The sequence below is a fragment of the Prorops nasuta genome, unplaced genomic scaffold (assembly GCF_024137725.1).
Source record: "Prorops nasuta isolate Cenicafe-Biocafe unplaced genomic scaffold, Cenicafe_Pnas_1.2 PNAS00002, whole genome shotgun sequence".
NCBI classification, from domain to species: domain Eukaryota; kingdom Metazoa; phylum Arthropoda; class Insecta; order Hymenoptera; family Bethylidae; genus Prorops; species Prorops nasuta.
Window position 1 is genome coordinate 6,726,166 of NW_027116799.1, and position 19,185 is coordinate 6,745,350.

General features: G+C 36.5%; 4 protein-coding genes across 5 annotated transcripts in view; all 4 read left to right on the plus strand.

The window, feature by feature from the left end:
• Positions 1 to 209: 209 nt before the first annotated feature.
• Positions 210 to 1,005, plus strand: B9d2 (B9 domain-containing protein 2). The gene is made up of 3 exons (XM_066743434.1): positions 210 to 436; positions 501 to 761; positions 827 to 1,005. Exons 1-3 carry the CDS (start codon positions 349 to 351, stop codon positions 1,003 to 1,005), a joined length of 528 nt encoding a protein of 175 aa, XP_066599531.1. The 5' UTR covers positions 210 to 348.
• A 43-nt stretch (positions 1,006 to 1,048) lies between these two features.
• On the plus strand, positions 1,049 to 3,712 carry tctn (tectonic). Its single transcript, XM_066743423.1, has 4 exons — positions 1,049 to 1,660; positions 1,726 to 1,885; positions 1,956 to 2,149; positions 2,230 to 3,712. Exons 1-4 carry the CDS (start codon positions 1,049 to 1,051, stop codon positions 3,316 to 3,318), a joined length of 2,055 nt encoding a protein of 684 aa, XP_066599520.1. The 3' UTR covers positions 3,319 to 3,712.
• A 149-nt stretch (positions 3,713 to 3,861) lies between these two features.
• The window catches only part of LOC136783316 (rho guanine nucleotide exchange factor 12-like), a 29,390-nt gene continuing 14,066 nt past the window's right edge, over positions 3,862 to 19,185 (plus strand). The window contains exons 1-16 of one of the 2 annotated variants that reach the window (XM_066743401.1): positions 3,862 to 4,227; positions 5,714 to 5,931; positions 6,225 to 6,274; positions 6,367 to 6,424; positions 8,985 to 9,250; positions 9,473 to 9,517; positions 9,849 to 10,067; positions 10,511 to 10,759; positions 11,274 to 11,558; positions 11,631 to 11,720; positions 11,795 to 11,908; positions 11,976 to 12,074; positions 12,155 to 12,441; positions 12,526 to 12,815; positions 12,950 to 13,120; positions 13,217 to 13,273. In XM_066743401.1, coding sequence (XP_066599498.1) covers positions 5,781 to 5,931; positions 6,225 to 6,274; positions 6,367 to 6,424; positions 8,985 to 9,250; positions 9,473 to 9,517; positions 9,849 to 10,067; positions 10,511 to 10,759; positions 11,274 to 11,558; positions 11,631 to 11,720; positions 11,795 to 11,908; positions 11,976 to 12,074; positions 12,155 to 12,441; positions 12,526 to 12,815; positions 12,950 to 13,120; positions 13,217 to 13,273 — 2,431 coding nt within the window. In that variant the 5' untranslated portion in view covers positions 3,862 to 4,227; positions 5,714 to 5,780. The remainder of the gene's footprint in view (positions 4,228 to 5,713; positions 5,932 to 6,224; positions 6,275 to 6,366; positions 6,425 to 8,984; positions 9,251 to 9,472; positions 9,518 to 9,848; positions 10,068 to 10,510; positions 10,760 to 11,273; positions 11,559 to 11,630; positions 11,721 to 11,794; positions 11,909 to 11,975; positions 12,075 to 12,154; positions 12,442 to 12,525; positions 12,816 to 12,949; positions 13,121 to 13,216; positions 13,274 to 19,185) is intronic. The other variant, XM_066743411.1, reaches the window with a different exon arrangement.
• On the plus strand, positions 13,297 to 16,587 carry LOC136782276 (uncharacterized). The gene is made up of 7 exons (XM_066741597.1): positions 13,297 to 13,382; positions 13,452 to 13,465; positions 13,531 to 13,601; positions 13,705 to 13,836; positions 13,981 to 14,082; positions 14,875 to 15,198; positions 15,282 to 16,587. Exons 1-7 carry the CDS (start codon positions 13,297 to 13,299, stop codon positions 15,489 to 15,491), a joined length of 939 nt encoding a protein of 312 aa, XP_066597694.1. The 3' UTR covers positions 15,492 to 16,587.

Here is a 19,185-nt window from a genome sequence, read left to right on the forward strand (position 1 = left end):
ACAACCGTAAAGAGATGTAAAAGAGGATGCAATAAATTTACTTGGTAAAATGGTAAAATCAAACTACCTCTAATTCATATTTCAGCAAACTTCACTCCATACTTTCGTAAGGTAGGGGGAAGCTTTCCCCTAGAATCTAGATTTCTTCCCTTTAGTTTTTACTAGACTAGGTAAAAGTAACTGAAGACATTTCCAAGTTTCAACACAAACAACACTAATTCGATAGTTTATTTACTACTTTTATCTGTTCTTATATTGGGTGTGCTTTTACCCAGTGTAATAATTTTTATATTAATATAAAAGAACAATAATTATTTTAAATTTATTTTCTAAATATGTATTTGTGGCATGGCTGAATTGCATATAATCGGACAAATTGCGTCTGCGAGGAATTTCAAACATTCGAGTCTGTCGTGCAAATGGAGTTTTCATGCTGGTATATAATTTGGTAATAAACATGTAATTAATGATAAATAATTTATTTTGAAAATTTTCCATAGGTAATGCATGGAAAGTTATCAGTGGTTCTGAAGAAGGACAAACTCAGGAAAGCTGTGACTTATATAAAAATATACCAGTGTGGGATCACCCTATAGATATACATTACACTACTCATTCGCTTCAGAATTCACCAAAGCTATTACTACAAATTTTTTCCAGAGATAATTATGGAAGATTGCTATTTCATGCTTATGGTGTATGTAGTATTCCTTTATCTCCAGGCTATCATTCTGTAAAATGTCACACTTGGAAGCCGATTGGTAAATATTTTTTAATCCTCTAGATTGAAAAGATTATTTTGATTTAAAATAATTTTCTGACTTAGGTAACTGGAAAGATAGGCTTCAAGATAAATTTTTGGGAATGACACTGCAGCTTAAGTCACCAAGTGTTTTAGTAAACACTTTAGATAGATTTGAACTACTTACAGAGAGTATGGGTATGGTTAATATAGAGATACATATAATTTCAAGAAGCTTTGATAAGTTTGGTTGCCAATTATAATTTATATCTCTAGTTATTAGAAAGTATTAAATAGTGATACAAAATGAGCACAAGGACAAAATGTTTACTATTTGTTATTTTTGGATTGACTGTAATAAAGTCAGTACAAGCAGTAAGATTGGAGGATGTTACAATATTTTCATGTATAAATGAAACTGATTGTGAGGAGTCATTTCCTTCAAGTACAAATATTGAGGTTACAACATTATTAAATGAGGATATGGCAACTGAAGATGCTATTAATTTAGCTAGTAATGTTACTAGTAATTTGGTTATTGAAGAAACAGTATCAGAGTCAACAACAATAGAAACTGCAGCTTCAGCTCCAATTTTATCAACAAAAATGTTTATTTTTAATAATTTAAGAAATAATCAAACTCTATCCAAAAGAAATAATGAGATCTGCGATTGTGATGTAAAAGTATCATCATGTGACATAAATTGCTGTTGTGATAATGATTGCAAACAATATCAGCTAGAGGCCTTTTCACACTGTAAAGACCATTATCCAGAACTGTATGACAGTCGGTATTGCTATAACAGAAATTTTATTGCAAGAAATAATACCCCATTCTTATTGGAAAAGCTAGCTAGTAATTTGTTTTGTATTTTATATGACAATCTTCCTCCAACTTATGCATCAAGCGATACTATGGTAAGATGTTTTATATATTATCTAATGTATAGGAAAATTTTCTAAAGATATTAAATTGTTTACAGGTAATAAAAGGCTACAAGGATCTACAAAACAAAGTTACATCAAGGGCACCTAGGTGGACAGCTGATGATTCAAATTTATATTCTGAATATAATATAAGTAATACTTATCATGATGGAGATATCATATGGAAATTACAAGAGAAAATATTAGAACCATTAGGTTATAGATTCTCAGATGACTGCTAATCTATATTATTTATTTTTACTGAATTTAATTCTCTTATTTACAGAAGTACCACAGTCTGGCTTCACAGGAATCTGTTCGCTAAACAAAAAGCTGCGGTATCTTAAAGATTGGAAAAGTTCATGTATGCAAACTGAATTGTCCAATGAGAATTTGGGATTGTTTCCTACCACATATAATAACTTTTCCATAATTTCAATGCCATTTTTATTGAATGAGACGTATCTTTGGCCTAATATGGTAAGTAATGATACAAAATAATAATATATTAAACAGCTTTCAATTACATTTTTAGTGATAATTCCATATTATTATTGCAGACGTGTCCTAAAACTATTTGTTTATTAATAGATAATTATTATTGCAAAGATTCATGGAATTTCTGTAAGAATACAAGTTTAGCTGGATTTTGTACTGTAAACAATATTTGTACAAATATTGTTAAAGGTGTACGTTACATTTTTCATCATAATGGTACAATGGGGATCAAGAATGTTACAGCTTACTTTGATATTGGTAATGTAACTCGCAGTTTTTATCAAAGATTTGAAGTTATTCATGAATGGATTGACAAGACTGAAGAAAATTCATTTGTCAGAAGTGGTAATCCTGGGTACACTCTAGGAAAACCAATACTTTTTGGCTGGTTTCAATTTAATAAAACTAAAAATATAGAGACTCGGCTGATTGTTTTTAATAAAACTAGTCATTATTTAACTTTGCCATTGGCTCAAGCAAATGGCGAGTGTGGGCAAACTAATAGGTACATTATTCGTTTTGGAGAAAATGTTAAACTGCAGTGCTCGCTTATTGCCATAGGTAATACTTTGACAACTAATTTTTGCCAGGAATTATACAATAAGACTCTTCATTATTGGTTCAGTGATAATTTACGTAACATTACTCAAATTAGTCAATCTAAGTTTTTTGTATCGAAATTCGGTAATATTACAGATAACAGTACATCAAATTGGATAGAAATTTTGTTAAATAAAATTCCTGAGACTGAAATAAAGGGATTAAATACTCATGAGGAGTTTCAGTGCACAGGATTATTAAAATCTATTAATATTGATGTGCTTTATTCAGTATTATTAGAGCCAGAATCATTAACCAATTACAAAATATTAGGCATAGGTATCACTTTTTCCGAAATATCTAGCTCATCTTGGTTAAAATGCAACAAGCACAACTGTACTAATATTTTGAACCATAAGATTTATAGTTATGTATCGTTCCACGATATATCAAAGCCGTCCAAATATTACTTTGTTGGGGGTCCTTATTTAGATATAAGTTTGCCTTATGACTTTTTCTACCCTTTTTTGGGTAGTTTCGGAACAGCTACTTCACCAGTAAAATTAATATATTTATTATTAATATATTATATGATTATTATAATTTACTAGTGCCTAAGAATAGTTTTAAGAGTTGAGTGCCTTCACGTGAAATGTTTGTCTCTGCACAATCAGTATTATTCAATTTTAGTCACAAAGCACAATTTTATGTTGTAAATTTTATTTTTACAACTGTTTTTTATATAATCGTGTGATTCTCGTGCATCAATTTGTACAAGTGAATAAAATGAATTTGTTAAACTCAGCAATCTAAGTATCTTGTAATGTTACAAATATATTTTTGAAATTTGAATGAAGTTTGTGGACAAGTTATTGGTGAGGTTTCTTGAAATTCAACCAATGGGAACTATGGGGAGGCTGAATAAGGAGAAAGTGGAAGCCGATTGGCATAATCCTGTTCCGGAATCTCTTTGCGTAGAGACGAATGGCCTAGTATCGTAGCCAATGGGAATGCTGACGAGAATGAAACCACCAATGTCCGGCCTCTCCTTTCTCTTTAGTTTTGTCAAATACTGAACTCGACAGCGACACAGCCGTCCCGATGCACTATGGGATTTGGGTTGTGCTTCGGCCTCGATACAAGATGGCTGACACTTGTTAGTAGTGTATTTTTGTTCAATCCAATGTGCATTTTGTAAGAAAAGTATCAGTGCCTTTGAACGGTCGTAGAATTTGTATGCTTTTTTATGGATAATGTATAAGTAAGCCTCCCTTTTTTATATTGACCTTTTTATATGATGTATTATCAGGCGTTACCAGAATGTGCTGTGAAAGTGCGAGAGGCAGAATAATTACCCGTCACCAGCTATGTTCATGTGTGTTCTTTTGTTATGACAATTGTGATATAATTCCTGTAAGACATAGTGCCAAGGTGAAGTGATATTGTGCTTTATTGCAATTTTACCTGCTCGATGATTTTCATCCAGCAAGTGTTTACCCTTAAAGTGGATTAAATGAAAGGTACGCATTTGCTTAACTTTTTTCTTCCTTATACCGCCGACTCCTTCAAGATTCTTAGAAACCTAACAATTTTTCTCGCTGTGTTTATTATCTCGTCGATTATCAGACATATCTTTATTCTCGATAGTAATCCCCTTAGTTCAAATCTTAATTAGTCAATGCTCAAACAACTTTTCTCCCACTTTTATCTTTCTAATACACCTATACATATATATGTATATACATATAACACTCTGTTTCTCATTCTGTCAATTTTTTTATTCTACCTCTTCGTTATTTATATAGCGAACAATTCTTGGAATCAGCGGAAATTTTTTTTCCAATCAAGATTAATTGGCGATTCTCTGGATATTAAATTAACGACAATTCTTGCGCTACAGACACAGCTTTTTCTATAAATAAAGCTGTAAAATGTTTCGTTATTAGAACAGATTGGAAGAAGCAATGCATGTCAAGTGCTCGCGTAAAATGATCTAGTCTTTCTTCTCTTTGAGATATCACTTTGAATAAATTTACAACAACACGAAAAAATGTAAGTTTAAGTTTTGAACGTTTGTTGGTCTTTTTATGGAGATTGAGATGTATACGAGATGAATTTGCATATTTGATTAAATTGACATTTGCAACATTCGTCAATAATGAGTTCGAGATATTGAGGTTAGGAGCATGAAAAATTCAAAGCAAATAGAATAAAAGAAGGCACCGGTTTTCTCTCAAAAGATTCGAAGCGACGCCGCCACACCTGTTAATTCTGTTTACTTTACAAAAGTATTATCATTTGAAATTCTTGAACTTTTCTAAAACTTGAGAAAAAACTAAATAAATACGAAAACTGTGGATAATGCAGGTTATATTTTGGAAGGAAGGCAAGCGAATTTTTCACTCGCGATAATACATTAACTGCACCGTATTAGATATTTGGCAACGATTCAAATGCTTCGCGTTACTGGATTAGTGCTACGATTTCTCTGCATAAACTGCAAAGCTATTTGCATTCGACTAATGCCGCAAGATGAGAGTTGGCCGCTTATCGTAGGAAACACCTGCTGATCTTGATAAGCCCCTGAAAGAAACAAGTGTTATTATTATTATAGACTATTACCGTACTTCATTCTTCTCTTATCTTAACCTTATCGAAACTATGCTTGTACCCGACGTACGTATTAATTTAATTATAATAGCCAAAAGAAAAAGAGAGAAGAAGCAGCTTTGCGTGATCGCGTCTACCAAAAATCCGAAGGTAAGACAGTTGACTAAGGTCGATTGAAACCAGTAAAAGACAAGTATCTTCCTGAAGTTGCATCTTACTCTTTATCTTGGATGATCGCATCGATTACGCGTCGACTAATATTAAACTGGCATAAACCCACTAGAATGATTAAAAATTAGAATTACTAGTTTTAGCGTAGGAGGGAGTCAGCAGTGCAATGCAATGCCTGACACTGCAGTAAAAAACGCACGATTTGATTGAAAAATTGTTGGATAGGTAATACGGTGGTTTGGGAGTATCAGAGGCAGAGGTGAGGCGCGGCTAGGAGGAGATCGAAGAAGGGATGAATGGAACGGCGGCGTTGCGACGCAGCGTCGGGGGTGGAGTCGCTGAGGCAGCACCCGTCGTCACCCTCGTCATCTATAAGGACGTTGCCGGCTACGGGATGAAGGTGTCTGGCGACAATCCCGTTTACGTCAATTCTGTCAAAGAAGGTACGCTCTATTATACTTACTACTACTGTATTCTTCTTTACCGACAACCAATTTCTTATTCTGCATATCTATCCAACCGAGTTTACACTCTAATAACCGATCAATAGTAGATACATATATGGAACCTCAAAACTGCCCCCTGATGTTCTTTCTTTCCAGCAATTATCCTTTACAGTCCTGTGATTCCTAAATATTCATTTCCGGCGTCCTCTGATGAATGAACGAGGCGCCAACGGCTTATACCGTAACTATTTGTAAAATAGTCTCTATTTTGTGTCCGCTATTAATTGTAGGCGGTGCAGCGGCGAGGGCTGGTCTTCACGCGGGCGACAAAATAATCAAGGTGAGTTCGTTTCGAATACACACGACAATAGAATATGTACTTAATATAGTATATATAGAAGACAGAGTTTATAAGCAGCATCGACCTTACAGGTTAACGGGGTGAACGTTATGCAATCCACGCACACGGATGTTGTCGAGCTCATAAAGTGTAAGTATTAGAAGCTTTAGCCGCGGACTGACTCCAGTGATGTAAGCACAGGAGTTTATAGCGGTGACTGTTTATATACGTACCGTTTCCACTCTTCGTCTGCTGCTGCTTTGTCTACTTCGATTCGAAACAGCAATACAGTAAACATTCCCTTGATAACGGTCAATTTGCAATTCTTAAAATCCATTTTATTGCATAGACCACTTGATCAACAAGGGGTTTGTTTATTTAATAAACAACTGATTGAATTGAATGAAAATTATTCTAGTTAAATCAATTTCCATGTATTTTATTCCATTAATATCAAGTAAATATTTCATTGGCAATTTTCGAACAATATTTATAAGAATCGCTTGATATATATTCTCAGTAATATATATATATATATAGATATATATAAAACACTCAAAGGTCGATGCATTCTTATTTATATTAGATGACACATTCTCAATCGTCATTAATATCCCTTCCCATGTAAACTTTCAGTTAAGCACTCTTTTCGTGTTTACATACAACTCTTTCACATTTATTTCTCCAGTGTTAGATCTCACTCGAGGATATCCTATCTTTGATCGATTGGCAATTATGTTAATCGAGAGGGGCGAAAAACGAGTATCCACATGGTCCGGTCACGTAGCATGGTAAGATAGTCGTCAGCGTTCTGTAAACACTGGACCTCGTCATTCATATTAATATACACCTGGGAGAGCGTTTCTCGCTACACGAATATCCCCCGTCTCGGGTCGCCAGAGAAATCTTTACCTTGCTTTGCGCATCACAATTTTACGCAGTTCCAACCAAGACTTTGAGCAGCGTTCGATGCTGCGTTCAGTTAAATCGATTAGTATTAGTAACGTGTCACAATAGATTTTTGTAGTCAGGCATTTGATGAGAACTCGAATAACTTACGACCTAAAAGAAACCTGGGAGCAAGAACCAGCGAAGCTTTATTTAGATAACGACTTGGTTATCCTTGCTTCGTAAACCACAACTTTATACAACAGTTTCAATCAAGACTCTGAAGAGCATTAATTACTGTGTTCGGTTGAATCCATTTATTTACAATAGATTTTTTTTAGTTAAGTATTCCATGAAAACTTGAAGGCTTACGACCTGAAAAAGTTGTGGAGCTTTATTTAGATAACGACTTGGCTATCCTTACTTTGTGAGCCATAATTTTACACAACAGTTTAAATCAAAATTCTGAGCTGTGTCATTGTGTTCATTTGAACTCAATGAGTTACAATACATTTTTTCAGTCATGTTCCATGAAAACTCGAACGACTTACGACCTGAAAAAAAACTGTGGAGCTTCATTTAGATAACGACTTGGTTATCCTTGTTTCGTGAACCACAATTTTATACAACAGTTCCAATTAATATTCTGAGCAGTGTTGTTGTATTCAGTTGAACTCAACGAGTTACAATAGATTTTTTCAGTGAAGTATTCTATGAAAACTCGAACGACCTACGACCTGAAAAAAGCTGTGGTGCTTTATTTAGATAACAACTTGGTTATCTTTGCTTCGTGAACTACAATTTTATACAGTTCCAATCAATTTTTAAGTAGTGTTCGATACTGTGCTAGGTTCAGTTGATTAGTATTAGTAACGTGTTATAACAGATTTTTTCATTCGATGAAAACCCGAACAGCTTACGACCTGAAAGAAGCCTGGGAGCAAGAACCAGTGGAGCTTTATTTAGGTAATGGCTTGATCATCCATGCTTTGTTCACCAAAATTGTATACAATTCCAATCAAAAGTTTACGCATTGTTTGACACTGCTCGATTCAATCAAATAGTATTATTAACCTTTAACAATATATTATATCATTCAACGAAATCCCGAACGACTCATGGCTCGAAAGAACCAGTAGAGCTTTATTTATACAAGAACATGATTATTAAACACCACTTCTTCGGAAAAACCTTGTATGTAAGAGTTTCAAATATTCCACAAACAATTTAGATTTATCTTGAAAGCACGAGTCATTCACAGGTGACTCACAGAATTGCATTTCATGAGAGATGAATTTTCGAGTATTTCTGTTCTACGGTGAGTGCAGTTGATAATTCTCTGTCGTGGATCGTTGCGTAAACGCAGGTATCTCGATCCAAGTACACACATACATACACACATAAGAATAATAAAATATCATCCCATTTCGTTCCAAGTTTTGAAAAGAAACATCAGACTGACTCGATTACAAAATTACCATTACCATTTGGAAGCAGACGCTGAGTGGAGCTCGTTTAATAAAGTGGACCGGTGGTTTATTATATACTGTACACTCGTATATACATAAAAACAAAAAAGTAGCACATTGTTATGGAGATAAATGAAGGAAAAGTTGAGCCGCAGCAGCGATGGCGGAGGGTTTACAGTTGTGGCTCGGGACAGGATGATTAATGGAGGATGAAGGTTTTTCAAGAGCGTATTAAGGATGGGATTGTTTGGCGAGTAAATGGGCGTCTGAGAAAATTGCGATGGGCCGGGCGTGAAAGGTGCGCTGAAAACGTGGCAAGCAAGTGACTAATCAAGGACCTTGAACTATTGTAGCCTCGACACAAGTGGTACTGACGGTGCAGCAGAAGCCAGTTGGGTCGAACAAGTCAGCAGCAGCCGCAGCAACGTCGTTACAGATTGGCATGGCGGCCGGTCAGCAGCAGCACCAGCGGCCGGCTAGCCTCTCAGCTGCAGCAGCTATGGTGGCGCCACCGTCGCCCCAAACAAGCAGCGCCACTTCCCTCCACAGAGCTTCCACAGCCCCCGCAGGTGGTGCGCTACCGTGCAACACTCGCATCACCGGCCCACAACCCGTCGACGTAAGTTTCTTATCGGCCAAAAATGTGTGATAATTATTAGTACATTACACTCCATAATTCTGCAATATTTACCTGGTTTTTAACCCCACCCAATTCGTCGACACCACTCTGTACTCTCAAATAACAAGAGTTTGCTTCGATTTTCTTGCAGCTCGCACTCACTCACCCGCTTACACGTTTATTATTTCATTTCTCTTTCTTTTCTTTTGTTTCTTACCGCAGACAACGCACAGGATGCCTCAAACCTCGACACCGAAGACGCGAAAAGTAAGAGCGAAGCCTTTAATCTCTTAGAATCTCCTTTCTGTCCCGCATTGATCTGTTCAAAAGCTATCTAACAGAGTGTTCATTTCACTACGTCGATGAACAGTCTTCCGAAGATACGCTCACAATTTCTTTTTCTTTATTCGGTGTATACACCAGACATATTCACATATTCAGTTCTCTATACACGCTAAAATTAATACTGTGTACTGTATATAGATATAAACATATTGAATGTATGTGTGTATGCTTGTATCTATAGAAATATATATATATATATATATATATATACATGTTGTTTTGTAAAATTTTGATGAGCATTGAATTTTTGTAGCACGAGAAGAAACGGCAACTGGAAACCCAACGGGTTCACACATTCCAGCTGATGTTGGAGAAAGAGCAGAGCTACGTGGACAAGTTGCGCAGTGATTTGGCCAAAGCCGGAGCTGGATATGCAAATAACATCACGGCGGTGCAAGCGGAATTAGCAAACGCAGAGAGAAGGGTTCGCACTTTGCAAGACCAACTCGCGGCCATTACGAACAGCGAGCAGGTCCGTTGTCTCCACGATCACAATTATGCTTCGAATCATAGATTAGTGGCTTCATGGTCGAGTACTGCCTCGTCTGATTTACCAGAATTCGCAACCAGCAAGAAATACCTCTTAGTACTCTTCATGTAATTTATAGACTGCCTGATGAAAGAATTTAGCCATAATTTTGTATACAATTGTATTTGTTCTACTTTTGTTTGCTCCAGTCGCTCAAGCTTCAGTTCAATTCTGTTTTTGATAACGTACCGATTTGTTCACGTTATATTTTATTGTCTCGGGTCCCCCAGTCGAGCATAACGAATACGTCAATGGTTCACGAAGAATAGATAATAGATTAAGCGCATAACATTATTAACAAACCAAAAGTGTAAAGTTTCAGCTGCGCAAGGGTGTTTTTAGGCTTTGGCTAACTGCGCCTAACCAGCTTTTGTTGTGTCTTACAGCTTAACTCGTTGGTAACAAGCACCTCGTGTTCCCCGGGTTATTATCCAGCTTCGGGTAATAGCAGCGGTGATGTACCGCCACCGCTACCCTCTCGTAAGTCCTTATCCATGCAAAGCCTATCTCCACCGCCGCTGCCTCCTAGACCTCCACCTACCGCAAACACGCACAACGTAGCCCAGTCGGAGCTGGAGCGACAACTGCTGACTCATTTAACGCCCTCAGCCACCAGTCATGGCATACCTAACTCTGTAAGTAGTCTAATCGCCCAATCTCTTTCTTCTTCTTTCTCGTTCTCCCTCTCTTACTACTCTCTATCTTCTGTCTCTCTTCGCGTTAGGTCATCCAATTCTTCAACATGTTCGCATTAGACCACAACATCTTTCAATGCGAACGTCTTTTAGAATCAAACCTCAGGAACACGTTACGTGTGCTCTAATACACGATAATACGCAATTGTATTAACATTATCAATTGATCTTCGTTATGCATAATCTGACTGGAAACTGTATCTACCTACCATTTTCGTTTATCCAGTTACTTTATTTCAGCTTTTTAGTTTATTTTCTTTATGCATAACGCATTTCGCCCACATTCGTAGAAACGCCTGTTTTGTATCAATATCTTTTCAGTTTCCATCTATTTAGTTATAAGTATACTGTATAGTATAATTGTTGATTAAATATGTTTAAGAATTTTTAGTATAATTGTAAATTGTTGAGTGGTTTGTATGTTTAAATTTTGTAAAAAGTTTTTTTTTAATAGTTTTCACAGGGCGCCAATTTGAGCTCAGCCAATTCTCTTAATAAGCATCAGAGAACAAAATCAAGCCCAGAGCAATTGGGGGCAACCATGATATCACCTGCTGAAGCCAGTAGACGTTTAATTGCAAGTGAATCAATGAGTGACCTTTCACCTCCTGGACACGTTATCAGTCACAATGATAATGATATGGACGAACGCTCTCACATCACGCCTCCAGGAACTCCACCTCCACCTTATCCAGCGCCTAGCCCAGGAAATGATTCCACTTCTCCAACTTTGAACGATGTAATCATCATTTTTTCAGTGATTGCATTTGGTTTCTATTCATTGCAATGTTTTAATTGTATTTTTCCACAGACTCATATGAATGAAAGCATTCCTGGTTTATTAACAATACAACAATCCATTATGTCGATGGAAGACGATGATATGAGTGATCAAGAAGTCGTGAGTCGATGTCTTTTTTTCTTAATTTGTAATATTTGATTATTGTCATAAAACTTATTATTTATGTCTTACAGGGACAGCTAGAGGATCATGGTCCATTTAAATCATTGACCAGGCTAAAGGAGCACCATGGACATCTCGCTGTATTTATTAATTATGTTTTATCAAACAGTGATCCTTCCAGTCTGGTAAGCTTTTTGCTTTTCGTAAGAGTAGCTTTTATTTTCGTGAATATTAATGTCTCATATTTTACAGTTATTCTATTTAATAACGGATTTATATAGAGATGGCAACGCCAAAGAGATGAGAAAGTGGGCTTATGAAATTCATTCTAGTTTTCTAGTACCTGGTGCAGTAAGTTATCAAAAATCATCTTAACGTTTTCTATGATTTATTTCGATAACAACAAATATTAATGAATCGGTTTCTTTCAGCCGTTACGTCTGCACAATGTAGATGAATGTGTTGTACGCGAAATAGACGACGTTCTTTCACACGAATCTGATAAAGAAGAAATTTTGCGTACAATATTTGTGAAAGCACGTACGCGTGCAAACAAAGAGCTGAACGAACAACTTGCTGATTTTCAGCAAAAGAGAACTGCAGGTTTAGGTACATTATTTGGCCCGTGCGATGCTCAATTAGACGAAAGTGTCAACGACAAGACAAGAGAGACCAAAATTATCGAAACGTTTCTCTTGCCTAAAATGGAGCCTTTTTTGTAAGTATTTGTTTATGTTTTATAAAAACTCAAGCATCCTCCAGTAAAGTGTATTAATGATATTAATTATACTTTCTTTAACAGAGAAGACATAGAGAAAGAAAATGTTGAGCTTCGACAATTTACAATAGCAGCGGGTTTAGCCACAATACTCACAAAAATTTTTCAAGTTCGACCAGTATCTCTCGAGCGAGTGCCGACGTTTGTTGCAAAAGATAAATCAAATATAAGAGCAAGACTGCTCACAGGAAAAACGAGGAAGATGACGATTAGGGGCCACCATTTTTTAGCTCAACAATATTTTACCGTAACATACTGTAATCATTGTCAATTGATTATTGGCGGCATTAGTCCTCAAGGATATCAATGCAGTGGTAAGTTTCGTAAGACATTTCAAAATTACTTACCAAGAGCTTTTGAAGCAAGAGAAATGCGATTTAGCCTCTTGGTGTATTCCGTACAGCAATACAATATTTATACTTTGTTTAATTCTCCAAATTTGTTACAGACTGTATTTTGAGTGTTCATCGCCAGTGTGTACGTGTAGTCGATGAAAATTGTCTAGGTCCATTGGTCAGGAAGGAAAAAGGGGATCGAATCAGCAAACTAATGGAGAAAATTCGGCCTGAGAGAAAGCCTCCATCATCGCATCATCATTCCCAGAATCATATGCATCATAGTAAGTTTAAGATTCAACAAGAAAATGTTCTCTATTGTTACAAAATAATTGTGTTACGATTCGAATGTTTCTAAAATGTGTTTCTTGTCATTTTAGTTGAAAGGATCAAACGAAGCGAGGAGGAAAGCGCTGTACTCACAGATGGAGAAAACGGTGAGTTTTTCTCGAGCCTCAAAATGCCAATTAAGTTACACGCGTTTGTGCAATTAAGAATGAACGAGGTTGATACGAGCCATACTTTTCTCGAGATGTTTCTTAAAAAGTGAGGAAGGGGCAAGTGTGGGTAGACAGAAGTACATGCTGTCTTACCTAACGTATGGCCTCATTTTAGCGTCTTATTTACCGGTGTTTATATCTCCCTGACATGGTCGGATACGTCTGATCTAACTGTTAAATCATTTTTGGTCCAGTGCCAACTTGTGATTACTTTCATGAGATACATCCGGACGTGTTAATGTACGTACGACCATGTTATAAAATTGTACGATTAATAAAGAAATGAGTCGCGAGGTGGCTCTCTCAAGACTTTTATTTCCAACTGTGATTTATAAACTTGAAGAAACACAGGAATCGCAGTTTTTTAGCTCTCCGCCAAGAAGATTACACGTCGCATCAATTCGCAAGATTTTACCATTAATAAAGCTGGACACCTTACGAATTTCACTCGCAGCAAGTTAAAAATTGTGAATGAGAACGAAGCTATTTTTAACGTACTAGTGAAATTTTGGTTGTTTACCAATCGTCGATAATCGAGATGTCAAGCTTCTCGAGCCTGCCAGTCTTTTAAGATTCACGTTTAATTCGTCCGGAAAAGGCCAGAAATTTGCTGTGAACGACTGAATTACCAACTCCGTTTCCAGTGTTTTCATCATTGTAAATTAGCTGACACTAATTTAATTAATCTAATTGACCATGGCAGGATTATTGTCAGCTGGCGTTACGCTCTATTATTCCTAGTTTATGTATCGTAGTACTTATGAAATATGTATATTCGAGTGTATCGCAAGGTTACTCCCTAGTGTAAATACTCAATTCCTAGTATAAGTTGGCCATTCATTTTCATTCCGTGCAACTAGAAATGTTCCGTTGGTCCCGTTAGGCCTGTAGTATATTAGAAATATTAATAATTCATCGCAAAGTTTCTATGACTCATCGTATTCAAATATTCTCTCGAGACTCTTCACTTGTCAAGCTCTCTTAGCTCGGTAAACATTTTTGCTTTCGAGTCAACAAAATTATTATTATCCTACAGATTATCGTGAAACTAATGGGAATATTCTTTATACAATTTTCAATGGAAATAAAAGGAGTGATAATAGAAAGGACCTTGGAAATCTACATATGTATCAAAACCAATGTTAAATAATCAAATTTTCACTGCGTAGGCAGAATGTGGTTTATCTCTGATCTCTTTCTAATTAAACATGCGCTGTTTGCTCTGACCACCAAATTTATCGTTACGGCCCTGACGCGTGTCCACGCACCGCCTAGCAATATCACCAATTGCAGCAGACTTTGCTCCGAGTAGCAGTTCAAACGAAACTCTCAATGTATATCAACAACGAATTTTCCTGAATAATTCTCTCTTTCCCTCCCTCTCTCTCTTCACTCTACTCTTCTACATTTAATTATTCTACTACAATCGAGCTATTCATCGATCACCACTGCAAAGATACTTGAAAAATTGATAATCAACTGAATTACCGTTACAGAAAGAAGAGTCTTCGTCAAGGAAATTCTAATCCTAACTATAGAATTATTTCACTGCAATCAAGCTACTCATCGATCATCGCAACAAAGACACACGAAAAATTCATAACCAACTAAACCACAATTGCACGGGAAAAGAGGAGTCTTCGTCCAGGGAATTCCAATACAAGGATAGTACAGATGTATCGTCGAGAGATTTTGGCAAGAGGAATCACCCAAGACTGTTTTTACCAGCGAAGATCGACGTGCAAAGAGATAACGTCATGAAACACGTCAATGCTTCGAGTGCTAATAGAAATATCATCGGGACAATTAAGGGAGTTTGCCTTCCGCGTCTTTCGCAACAGCTGGCGTCGTTCTCAGCAATGGTTACTCGATATTCTCTCTCATAATCCCTCGAACCTTTTAATTTCGATTCATGAATCTTCTTTCTAATAAAATTCCATTTCAGAAGATTCTACTCGCAATTGTACGCAGATCACGTTGGATTTTACATTGGAAGAGGAAGATGGATCAGTGCACACGAGGGCTTCAGCGATCAATTAGAGTAGATCCACTTAAAAATAGAGTGGTTAACGAAAATAAGTGTCTAGTTGGCTGCGGAGAGATGGGAGAGAAACGTGGAAGACGAGAAGGGAAAATGAGCACTCGGCACTCGTGAGTGATCGATCGTCGATGGCCAGCTTGGAGGACGCGCGTGTCGAGCGTGGGCATCTTTATCATTTTCGTGTCGTCGTAATCAGCGCAGAACCAGCGATAGTAAAACTTTGCACACGCGTTGGCAACAGTTGCGCCGCGTCCTTCCATCCGCCAGCATAGAAAAGAACGGAAGGAAATCAAGAAAAGTGTGACTGACCCCCTACGAAACACTGAACTCTCGACTCTTTTGATTTTTCTCCACTGCGACCTACCCTGTCTGATCGTAGCATTAGCGAAGCAGCTGCGAGAAAAATCATTATACATTCCTAATTAGTCTCTAATAGATATATCACACATGCATATAATTCTTATCAGAAGATTAAACGAGTTCTATATTCCAATAATCTATTTTTAAAAATTTCCTTTAAAACACGAACTTTGCCTTCGACAATGTTACACACTTTTTACAACTACCGAGAATTTGATATTGGTATAGACCTAATAACAATTTCCATCTTATCTACGCTTAACGTGTTCTAAAAATTCCCTTATCTCTGGCTTCAATTATTTTACGCAACACGACGTGTTTGCTTTCTTTCGATGTATTACGAGGGAATATTTAATAGAGGAAATTCATTATTCGCGAGCTTGCCTCTGCTTCCTTGATAAATTTCGAAAGTATATAGTGTACAAAATACAGTATCTACTAGCAAAAAATTAGGATAAAAAATGTGTGAGAGAAGGAATCTCATCCAGAGTGCGTGTGCGTTGAGTTGGTGGAGGTTGGGAGGGATCAGACCGGAAACTGATGAACGGAGTACATAGAGCAGTTCTGTTGGAGGGACTCGCGGTGGAGAAATTAGTGTCTAGCCGGCTGCTGTTGCAGAGCTGCCGGCGCATCTCGAGAGGGGACTGGAACAGAGAGAATATTCAAACGAAGGGACAACGATTATTTTGCAAGCCCCTGTAGTTTTAGAAAGTTAAAAAAAAAATGTGTGAAATGTCGTTGAGAGGATTAAGGTGAGGTGAGAGTGAAAATTGTGCTGGTTGGTTGATAATAGATTGTGAGGAGAGAGAACGTTTGGGGAGGGGGGATTTTAAAAAGAAGGGGGAGAAAGAAGGATCGCACATGGTCGAGGTGCAACAGTTGCTAGATCCCTTGGAGGGGGAAGCTGCTTCCTCCAGCTACCCCACCTCCAATAACCTTTCGCCCCTGATCAGCTTCGTCAACCTCAGACTGTCCTCCGATCGCTACAGGAACAGATTCAACCGGAAGTTCAAAAACGATGGTATAGAATTTACCATTTTTTTATCACTCGCAGAAATTTTTTACTATTTTTTCTCCTCTTAATATATATATATATATATATATATATATATATATATATATACACGGACCCTACTGGCTGGCCTTGGATAAGCTGCACTTGAAATTCGCTTGGACGATTCTCAATGGGGATTGGTGGACAGTATTGGAGTGTGGTGGAAGAGTTTTTGCTGTACTTGTATTTGCTCCTGTAAATGTGTTGGCCTTGAGGGCTCTTCAACAGGGTGCTTCTTCACTCCTGAACCCTACTTAGGTTTGCCCAAAACTCGTCGCTCTTTCACTGCTAATCCTTTTTATTTTTTTTTCTAATTGTATAATCGACTCGTGTCACTGGCTCGATAGGAAAGGATCGGACGGTTTTATGATCAATTAGTTTCGGCTACTTTAACTCGAATTGATGCAACAATTGTGGTCTTCGTAATAAGTACAGTGGGAATTATCGTGTGAAATGAATAATAGGGACGCCATTTATGTGCTGCGAACGTAACTCGTTGACCGCTATCCAGTAACCGGTGTTTCCTATCAGTGAATGTGTCACGTCAATGTGCGCGGGAACTAGATGAGTTATTAAGTACTGATTCTTTGCAGTAACTGTAATTAAAACATGATTTGAAATTTACTTTTCTACTCGTCAATTTTTTTCTTTGTGATTTCTCATTTTTTCTGATTTACTTATTTTCTGCAATTGAATATTACATGTTTAGAATTTATATATTATCTCTGTGCACACGTGAACTTGTCCAGTTATTTTTTAATTTTATCATGTATTTGTAATTCAAATAAGCTTTGATATTTACTCGTCAATTTTTTTTCTTTGTGCTCCTATACTTTTTATCTTTTTATAATAAAATATTAAATTAAATTTTAAGGAGGTCATAGTTGAAAAGATGAAAGATTTTATCTGATAACGAAAATTATTGAAGCTCTCGGAAGTTCAGTTTTACTAGTTTTCACTAGAACTTTTTCTCCAGAGAAAATTTAAGTGTATGGAGAATAGGTAAATGACTGGTTTGATCGTTGCTTCACGGTCTGCTTCCCACTCTTACTACTCTCTGAAACTATACGAGCTTTAGGCTCGACACGAAATCTCCATTTAGCAAGTGCAGCTTATCCAAATCGTAAAAAAGAAGGAGAATCCTTGATGGAATTAATGATTAGTGAAAAGTGTGGAAAATGTGAAAATTCAGGTCCACCTGTCCTGTTGGAGAAGGTGAGCAAGGACAAGGTCGCCAAGAAGGCTAAATCAAAAAGCACCAAAACCAGATCATCTGCACCAACTTCCAGTGTCTCGAAAGCATCTCTAGCAGGAAAAGTTTGGGAAAGCATAGTGGCAGTGAGAAAAAATCGGGAAAACGTTGATTCCGATTTAATCGTGCGTTTGGACAGGCTTGACGTTTCTGTTCCTAACGAGAATATCAAAACTCACGAAGAAGAAATCCCACAGAATGGAACAAGTGTAGCTGGTAAAATTCTATCATTATTGACCTAAATATCATCTCCACTCGTCCAATAAATATCATTATCGATCAATTGGACTCTTAAAAAATTATTCCTTCAACTACTTAATAATCAATTATTTGATTTATTTCTGTATTTACAAAACCCAATTTCCAACGATTTCACCAATCGATCAATCTATTGGTACACAAATATTTTCTTTGCTTTCATTTAATTCACTTTTGGAAAAAAACAAGTTTTTTCAGCGTAGGAACTCTTGGGAATATAATCTAACATTTTTTTTGTTAATTGTAGTTCAACAAATTGATCATCAATGTTAAAGTGCAAAAAAGGCTGATCTAGTTATATGACAAAATTTTCCTCACTGTTTAATTGCAGTTCTCGATTTAATTACGAGTATAACATGTAGTTTTCCATTATCATGTTTAGGTAAGGTAAAATGATGGTTGATCTGATAGTTGGATTGTGTAGGATTATTTTTATTTATTTCTTTATTGGTTATAGCTAAGATGGCTATCGAACATGATGTGATTATAGGAATATAATACATGTTCTCCACGTGGAAACAGTTGGATCAATCAATTATACATTTTATATTCCAAGAAATACTCTATCTCCAGTAAAATCTAAAATTTTCCTCTCTGTTTAATGCAATTTTCTTTTTAATAATACCTATGAAACGTAATTTTCCATTATCACATTTATGCAAAGCAAATGATGGTTGAATTGACAGTTGGATTGTAGGATTATAGTACGCGTTCTCCATATGTGGAAATAGTTGAGTCAATTCATTATCAATATTAAACTCGGAAAAAAGTTCAGTCAGTAAAATGCAAAATTTTCCTCCCTTCGTAATACAATATTCTCTTTAATAATACCCATGAAATGTAATTTTTCATAATCACATTAAGCAAACAAAATGATGGTTGAA

Coding starts and splice junctions, on each gene's coding strand:
- B9d2 (XM_066743434.1), top strand. CDS start 349: ATGGCTGAATTGCATATAATCGGACAAATTGCGTCTGCGAGGAATTTC. Junction 437..500: donor CAAATGGAGTTTTCATGCTG/GTATATAATTTG, acceptor AATTTTCCATAG/GTAATGCATGGAAAGTTATC. Junction 762..826: donor TCACACTTGGAAGCCGATTG/GTAAATATTTTT, acceptor TTTCTGACTTAG/GTAACTGGAAAGATAGGCTT.
- tctn (XM_066743423.1), top strand. CDS start 1,049: ATGAGCACAAGGACAAAATGTTTACTATTTGTTATTTTTGGATTGACT. Junction 1,886..1,955: donor GAAAATATTAGAACCATTAG/GTTATAGATTCT, acceptor TCTTATTTACAG/AAGTACCACAGTCTGGCTTC. Junction 2,150..2,229: donor CGTATCTTTGGCCTAATATG/GTAAGTAATGAT, acceptor TTATTATTGCAG/ACGTGTCCTAAAACTATTTG.
- LOC136782276 (XM_066741597.1), top strand. CDS start 13,297: ATGCCAATTAAGTTACACGCGTTTGTGCAATTAAGAATGAACGAGGTT. Junction 13,837..13,980: donor AAGCTATTTTTAACGTACTA/GTGAAATTTTGG, acceptor CTCCGTTTCCAG/TGTTTTCATCATTGTAAATT. Junction 15,199..15,281: donor TGGCGTCGTTCTCAGCAATG/GTTACTCGATAT, acceptor ATTCCATTTCAG/AAGATTCTACTCGCAATTGT.